This window comes from Myotis davidii, unplaced genomic scaffold, assembly GCF_000327345.1.
Source record: "Myotis davidii unplaced genomic scaffold, ASM32734v1 scaffold438, whole genome shotgun sequence".
NCBI classification, from domain to species: domain Eukaryota; kingdom Metazoa; phylum Chordata; class Mammalia; order Chiroptera; family Vespertilionidae; genus Myotis; species Myotis davidii.
In genome coordinates this window covers 6096237-6104227 of record NW_006290031.1, presented here as the reverse complement: position 1 = coordinate 6104227, position 7991 = coordinate 6096237, and the positions used below count along the sequence as shown (strand labels likewise).

Below are 7991 nucleotides of genomic sequence, written 5' to 3'. Positions count from 1 at the left end.
ATTGCTCTAGAAATGGAATATTTAAAAACTGCCAATGAGGACTTCCTTGGATGTTTTTAAGTGTATATTCATAACATTAATTTTTCCCCTTCTGTGTCTAAACCATGAAAAGAATCTAGGTAATAATCTCAATTTTCATAACTATTGTTGCTGTAACAATTAAATGTCATGGCCTTGGATCTCTCAACACCTTGCCCTCCTGCATTTCATTCTATGCTACCATTGATGATAATTGGGATGCTATTGCATTCCATAGATTTCCCATGTCATACTATCATTGTGGTCCTTTACTATATGAACAAACCTGACCCAGGAGCCTATGTGAGAGTTTATTTCATGGTGCTTTTTCTGGTACAATTACTCTGTCTGCGTCAGGAAACAGCATACTCAGAATAATTCAAGGACAGTCTCATAAAGAGATGATTTACCAAGCTAGGGTACAGGGAAACTATGAGGGAGAGTACAGTACTTAGAGCTGGTAACAGAAGTGCACCACACCTGCTTGAAGGGAGGAGTGGAAAGAAAAGTTAGCAGAACCCAGAGGGAAAAAATCTTGAGAGCCGCCTTGGCTGAGAGGCACAACCACTCCATGGGGAAAATCGGGAATCTCTTCTTTCCCTCCCACTACCCACCAGGGCTCCCCAGTAGCAGGACCCAGTGGAAAGCCAGCAGGCCGGGAGACTCCTGAGGGCAGAGAACAATGTGTAAGATGTTGGGAAATGGATGGAGAGACACATCAATTATCTGAAGAGTTTCAAGAATGTTTGTGTTTAGCATCTTGTTTATGGAAATAGAAAATCATATAATTTGATGAGGTTTTCTTAGACTAGAACTAAGATCAGCTCATGGTAGGAGAAAGCAAGAACTTTGAGAAGCCCATTTCCTTATTCCACATACCTTCCAGGAGAAGAGTGACTTTGGTAGGCATTTTAACTGTCTTGTGAGGTCACGGGAGTAATTTGGAAATATTTTAGTGATTATTCTGCGCTTGTTGTTATTCATCACCTTTATTAAATAATTTTATGAATTGAACTACATATACATTATATTTAATAATTCAATATAAAAATAAATACTTTGGGATAAATAATTTATGTATATTTTAGAGCCCTTAGGGCTTACAAAAAGAATCTTAAAAGATCCATATTTATCATCTGAAGACGAAGAATAATTACAAAAGGTAACAAACCATACATCAAAAAATAAATATAATTTTTAAATATTTAAATAAATAGAAAGCCTGATACATTTTAAATGGGAAGCACTTAGGTCAGTGTTGAGAAGATTCTTTGACAAAAGGTAATCCACTTGTTCAGGAATTCTACGATGGTCACCGTCTCATCATCATAGTCACATTTGAATCTCGTTTCAGGTCCCTAAAACACAAAAATTATAATTATTTTCTTAGTTAAGGTTGGTTTACCTTAGATATAATTAGCCTCAATTGACGTATTACAGGCTTATGGCCTTTATTTTCAAGGAGTTAAACATATTAATCTCATTTTCTTGAAATGATCAAATTGATATGCTGAAATTATATGTTATGACACCAAGTGATAGTAACACACAAGCTGAGGTTGTTAATCCTGTCAATTTTAAGGAACACAATATTTTTCCCCTTGAATTATATACCAATAAGCATTTTTTTTGTTGTTAATCCTTACCCAAGGATAGTTTTTCCATTGATTTTTAAAGAAAGTATAAGGGAGGTGGGTGGGAGAAGAGAGAGAGAAACATTGATGTGAGAGAGAGACATCAATTAGTTGTCTCCCACACATACACCAGCTGGGGCCAGGGAATGAACCTGCAATGGAGATACATGCTCTTGACTGAATCAAACCCATGACCCTTTGGTTCTTAGGCTGATGCTCTAAGCATTAAGCCACACCCGCCAGGTAAGCATATTTTTGTTGTTAATCCTCACTTGTGGATATACATCGATATGAGAGAGACACATCAATTGGTTGCCTTCTGCACGGGATCAAGCTTGCAACTGAGGCACATGCCCTTGACTGGAATTGAACCAGGGACCCTTCAGTTCGTGGATGACGCTCTATATTCTGAGCTAAAGCAGCTAGGGCCAAGTAAGCATTTTAAATGAAAACAGATCTAAACAAATATTTCATTAAATGCATGCAAAATCAAGTTTTTAACCCTCCTTTCCTCTGCGTGTAAATCTTTATCTATAGGTTACATGTGTGCAGTACCAGTGATATACACATTATACTTTCTTTTTTAAACCTGAAGTCTCCTGTTATTCTATTTAAATGAATCTCTTCATGTTTTCCCCTAAACGAGATAGAGCCAGTCAAGAGTAAGTTAGGACAAGCTTCTGTTTGGAGGTAATTTGTGTGAAAAACAGTTTCATATATAGTCATTACCCCACCCCACCCCTCAGTATCAGTAAAGGACCAACTTTTGAAAGTTTAAACATTGGAAGTTTTGTTTTGTGGACTGACTTTTTGGAAATGAATTTCCTTTGCCTTTAGCTGACAAAGTAGGAAAATATTCTGATATATAGTAAGATAAAAGAGGGCTTTTTAATTCTGAAGTAATACCTATCCTGGGAACATAACCAAGTGAGATAAAGTATTCATTCCCTTTAAATAAACTGTTGAAGTGTTACATACTTTTTTACATACAATTGAATATTATAACCTCTTAGAGAGTGAGATTTTTAAAACATCAGGCTTTTGAAACTCAGAGTCTCTGATTTTCACATTATTTTCTCTTAATTTTGCATCAAGAACTTAGAGTCAGTTCTCTGATATTGGTAAAAAATTTTAGAGCATACCTTTTGACATAGATGAGAAACAGTCTATCAATGTCTAGATGACATTGCTCTTGATGTATTATTTTTAAAGAATTAAATGAAAGGAACAGCCTACTAATGACTTCTGTTTGGAAACAACTAGAGTTAAGATTTTTTAGGACCTTGGTTCTACTATCATTAAAATTACATTGTTTATTTAGGATACCTATTAACTCATGACTTTTGCACTTTGGCAGATTGGATGAAAAAAAAAGACATGAATCTCTTTTACATCACCTGAGTCCCTTGTATATTTCATGCTTCCTCTGCGTTTAAAAATACTTAAGGTTTTGAAAGTATTGCCTCGAAATAAGGAGTTAATTATCTAATTCATTGGCTATTTTAATGGTTGCTGATTTTTAGACCAATCTCTTAGTCCTTCTACCAGTGGTAGGGAAACCCCATTTAAAAGGCCTTTTAGATAATCAGTGTTGGTAATTCTGGAAAATGACCTGAAGGAATTAAAAAAATATATAATAAAAACTGTGCTTTCTGTGCCATTCAGTTCAGTGTTTTCTCCTACTCTCAGTGTTGTGTTAATGTGAGGCGTGACTGCAGGGCCACGGGCTTGTCCCTGTGTGGATGGTGGGTGGAAACCTTCTGGCTCTTACCCTTATACCTTATTCTTCCCAACTCCACAGTGTATCACCTAACACACAAATGATTCATGCTCACAGTGGACTTAAAATGTATGAGCACTTCACAAACACCAAAAACGCTGTACTACTCTAAAATGCCCCTCCCTTCCATGTGTTTTCTTTCCAGATGAGCAAGTGAAGTATTGCCTTACCTTCAGGTTCTGAACGAGTACATTGACATTGCTTATTAATTCCGTGATATTGCTGAAGCTTTTCTCTAACTTTAGCACTTTCTCCAGAGGTTCACGTTCTTCTATTAGACACTGCAGATGTTTCAATTCTGTGGCCTGGAATAATAAAAATATTATTAGGTTAGTTTGCTTTGACTCCAAGTCAATCAGAACATAACCTCAAATTTATTTTATTAAGAGTAGCAGGACGTAGTTTTTACCACTCAGTTCTCAGCATTACTGTCAAGCTGGACCAATAGAGTTTACATGATAAGACTGGAAAAAACTAGAGTTCAGCTACCCACGATTAGAACTAATTGGTAGTTAACAAATAATCATTAATTTCAACTTAATTTGGTTTTGCAAAAAGGCAACATTTCTGCACCTAATTGTAAGTCACAGATATAGGCTGAATTATTAGGACCAGAGTAGGAATATGGAAGTATGGGGTCACAGTCTATGATTCTAGTGTTTCATGGTTCAAGAGTTGAGAATTATGGAATGTTAGGACAGAAGGAGCTCTCAGATGCCATCGGTCACAGGGCAACATTTTATACATTAACCATTGTAACTGTGTATAAGATTGGCTTTCAAAATAGCAAGTCACATATAACTGCATCTTAATTGTTTACTTTTCTATAATAAGTACATTAAGCATTTTTAAAAATGATTTGTACCAACCAAATGAAACATTGCAATAATTGAAGTATTTTTGAATGGGCCTTCTGATTTAGACATATACACATAATGATAATATTTCACACTTCTATTGTACATTGTAATTTCAAAGTGTTTTCTCCTAAATAAATCCATTTAAGTCTCACAGCCACCCTTTGAGATAGGCAATGCAGAGTTATCTCCATGTTACAAATAAGGAAAGTAAATCTCAGATTTTGTGTTCTCCCACGGCCACATGACCAGGAGGAGCCAGGATTAAGGTTCAGTTTTATCTTTATAGCATTAACCCAGAATCCTTTGAATTAAATGGTTTTTATTTTCTGAAATCTTTTAGAAACATGGAATGGTTGTAAAATGAACTAGTGAATGGAGTTTATCACGTCACTTTGGTTTCAAATAGATCTTGAGTTGTCATTTAGAAACTGTTAGATTTCAAAGAATCTACCATCCTCTAAACCATGCACCCATCTCATGTTATCTTTCTAACAATCTTCAGAGGGAGAGGTAGCACTGCACCACACAGGTCTTAAGACATTTTCATCTGCTGGCCTCTCACCTTGCTATTGCATGTTCTACAAGTTCAAGGCTGGTGTTTTCGGCATGGGCATTAGTTCCCTTAGAAAAGTCTAGAGCCGTGGTTGGCAAACTGTGGCTCGCGAGCCACATGCGGCTCTTTGGCCCATTGAGTGTGGCTCTTCCACAAAATCCTACGTGCGGGCCGCGTACAGTGCAATTGAAACTTCGTGGCCCATGCGCAGAAGTCAGTTTTCGGCCTGGGCGAGTCTATTTTGAAGAAGTACTGTTGATGTTTGGCTCTGTTGATAATGAAGTTTGCCGACCACTGGTCTAGAGCAGTGGTTCAACCTTCTGGCCCTTTAAATACAGTTCCTCATGTTGTGACCCAACCATAAAATTATTTTTGTTGCTATTTCATAACTGTAATGTTGCTACTGTTATAAATCATAATGTAAATATCTGATATGCAGGATGGTCTTAGGTGACCCCTGTGAAAGGGTCATTTGACCGCCAAAGGGGTCGCGACCCACAGGTTGAGAACCACTGGTCTAGAGGTTCTAGAGGTAAGAGGTATGTGTCTCTGATTCAGCTGGAGGAGATCACTAAGTTATTTCCTTTTCATCTTTTAAAAGAGTAGCTTGAAGCATAACTTGAGTAAGTAAGAGGCAGATCAATGGAATTACATCTATGATCCTTTAAATCCCATTCTCCCCACCACGGCCCCCCCTGAAGCTTTTCCCAGCACTGGTTTTGCCTGTTCTCTGTTGACCCACGTAGCTGTTAGAAGTCCTCTCTTAGCAATAGAGGCCTAGATGATCTATGCTTATCTAGCTATCTGAATCCCAAAACAACCAAATGGAGTTTTTAAACTTGGAAAATAAATCATCTAGCATAAGTCTCTAGGCCTATTGGCATAAAAGATGTGTAAGTCCACAATTGTACTTTATACTCCCCAGGGAGAATTTTGTCTGTACTATTTACTACTAGTAAAAGCAAATGCTTGTATGGTGCTCACCATACGCCAGATACTTGTAGGAGTCCTTTACATTTACGTGTTAATCCTCACAGAACTATATGAAGTATGTACAGTTATTCACAGATGTAGACAAGAAACAGTCACATAGAGAGCCTGTTAACTGCTCAAGTTCACAAAACCTAGGACATGGTAGAGCTGAGATTTCAGTTCAGATCTGGCCCTCAGTTCTGTGCTATGGATTAGTGCTATGTTGCCTCTCAAAGGCAGACTCTTAGAGATTTTTCCTAGGACACAGGATTTATTTTAAAGAGGGCTGCTCTGATGTCAGTTTCAGTAATTTTCATGGTAAAAGTACATAATCGATATCTGTAGAGTTTTACATTTTCAAATGAAGCAGTAAATTCACAACCTTGTTTTAAAACTGTCCCAGCAATGAAATGAGAATATTATTTTCTTTTCTTCCCAACCCCTTTCCCTCCAAACACAAACAAGAACATCTAAAAAATATATAGGCAAAGCCATTTTACAAAAGCCCTATTATCAAACCTGGATATATATATTTAAAAATATTGAAGTTACTAATACTTTTTCTCAGGTGAGATGCCATTAATACAATCAGTGTGCTAATTTCCGTTTTACTTTGCATCTTAATAAAACACAAAATGAACTTAGAAAGTTGTACTTACATTCCTGGGCATGTAAAACTTAAACGTGAGCATCATGGGGAGCTTGGAGTTCTTGTAATTCTGAGAAAACACAACAGACTGTTATTACAAAGTGCACTCCAGGCAGAAAAGTTAAAGGGAGTCATTTTAGCAAGCAAAGGATATACATACGCTGACTCTCTTCAGAAGCTGTTGCATATCCAGTATCAGGTGCTCCAACTGCTGCTGTGTTTCCTGGCTGGAGCTCGAGGTAGGTGCACTGTCTGCGATGAATGCGAGAGTTAGTGCAATACAGGACAAGAAGTGCATCTTGTACATTGTGGCAGGAGGTGAGGTTGATGTGAGTAGTGATAACACAGCTGATAGAGAGCTCTTGAGCAGAAGGAGCAATTTATACTGTTAATTCTGGAAAAATATCATGGGGGTGTCAAAATATTTTACATATTACACATATTTTCAAAGACTTTACCTGTATGGCAAAAAGCATTACCTTTATTTTTCCTCTTCTGATGACTCTTTGGAATTTCTTTAAACCCCCGTGAGCTGACTGAATGGATGTAGGTGAAATCCCTCTTGGTTACATTAGCCCACACTTCTGTGGCAGTTCCAATGCATATGCCTCACGCCTTCTGTATGAAACAGTTTTTCCTCCTCTTTCATTAAGGGGGCGGGGAGACAAAAGTGGCTCATGAAAATGTTCTCTTTGTTGTAAAATGATGCTGAACATGTGGCTCACCCTGTTGTGGTGGACGAGAGCTGGAGCAAATAGTTGAAAAGAATAAATGTTTAGATTTGTTGATTAGACAGGAAGAATATTGGTTTCCTGTTTCAGGATGGTTTGGTCTTTTTATCTACACAATGCCTGAGCTAATGCATACAACATGATAGATTACTTCTTATAAAGCTAGAGAAATATTAAGATTAGGATACATATCATGGTCATTGATCTTGAGATACTGCTTTCTGCTGTTTTAATTTGAACATGTTTTTTGTATCTGTTTAAATCTACTACCTGTTGTACTTTTAAAAGACATACAGTATTCAATAAATAAACATTCAAAACACATCCAAGGGTACTGATGTGTGTGTGTGTGTGTGTGTGTGTGTGTGTGCGCGCGCGCGTGCGCGCGTGTATGCATGGCAAATTTATTTTTGTTGGGCATGAAAGGAATATAACAAGAGTTGCAATGTTGCCACACCCAACAGAGAGAGTGGTAAATGCTTTTCTTCCTCTTGGTTTCTCAGGGACCACTTGAGCTATTAAATCCTCCCTCCCCTACCATGTATATTCCCCCCCAAAATGCATATGTACATGTGTCATGCATACACACATACATGCGCGTGCACACACACACACACACACACACACATTGCTTATATTTCTTTCAATATGAGACAGAAAATAAAAGCATAACAATAGGGATCCCAAGTTTGTCTGTCTGAAGGAAGCTTACTGACAGATTTTTACTATGACAGACAAATACAGAAAAGGGTTTTCATTCAAAAGTACAGATGCTAGTTTTATAATAGACTTTA

General features: G+C 37.4%; 1 protein-coding gene across 1 annotated transcript; it reads right to left on the bottom strand.

Moving 5' to 3' along the window:
- Positions 1-1202: 1202 nt before the first annotated feature.
- On the bottom strand, positions 1203-6773 carry IL2 (interleukin 2). Its single transcript, XM_006762833.2, has 4 exons — positions 6627-6773; positions 6477-6536; positions 3603-3737; positions 1203-1376 (listed from the first exon to the last, which is right to left on the bottom strand). The coding sequence occupies exons 1-4, from the start codon at positions 6771-6773 to the stop codon at positions 1266-1268; spliced, it is 453 nt and encodes a 150-aa protein (XP_006762896.1). The 3' UTR covers positions 1203-1265.
- Between the last annotated feature and the right edge of the window lie 1218 nt (positions 6774-7991).

Bases quoted from the DNA above. Each gene is read 5' to 3' on its own strand.
- IL2 (XM_006762833.2), bottom strand. From the start codon at position 6,773: ATGTACAAGATGCACTTCTTGTCCTGTATTGCACTAACTCTCGCATTC. The intron at 6,537-6,626 runs GTATGTATATCC...GTGTTTTCTCAG, and splicing joins AGCTTCTGAAGAGAGTCAGC to AATTACAAGAACTCCAAGCT. The intron at 3,738-6,476 runs GTAAGTACAACT...TTATTATTCCAG, and splicing joins AGTTTTACATGCCCAGGAAT to GCCACAGAATTGAAACATCT.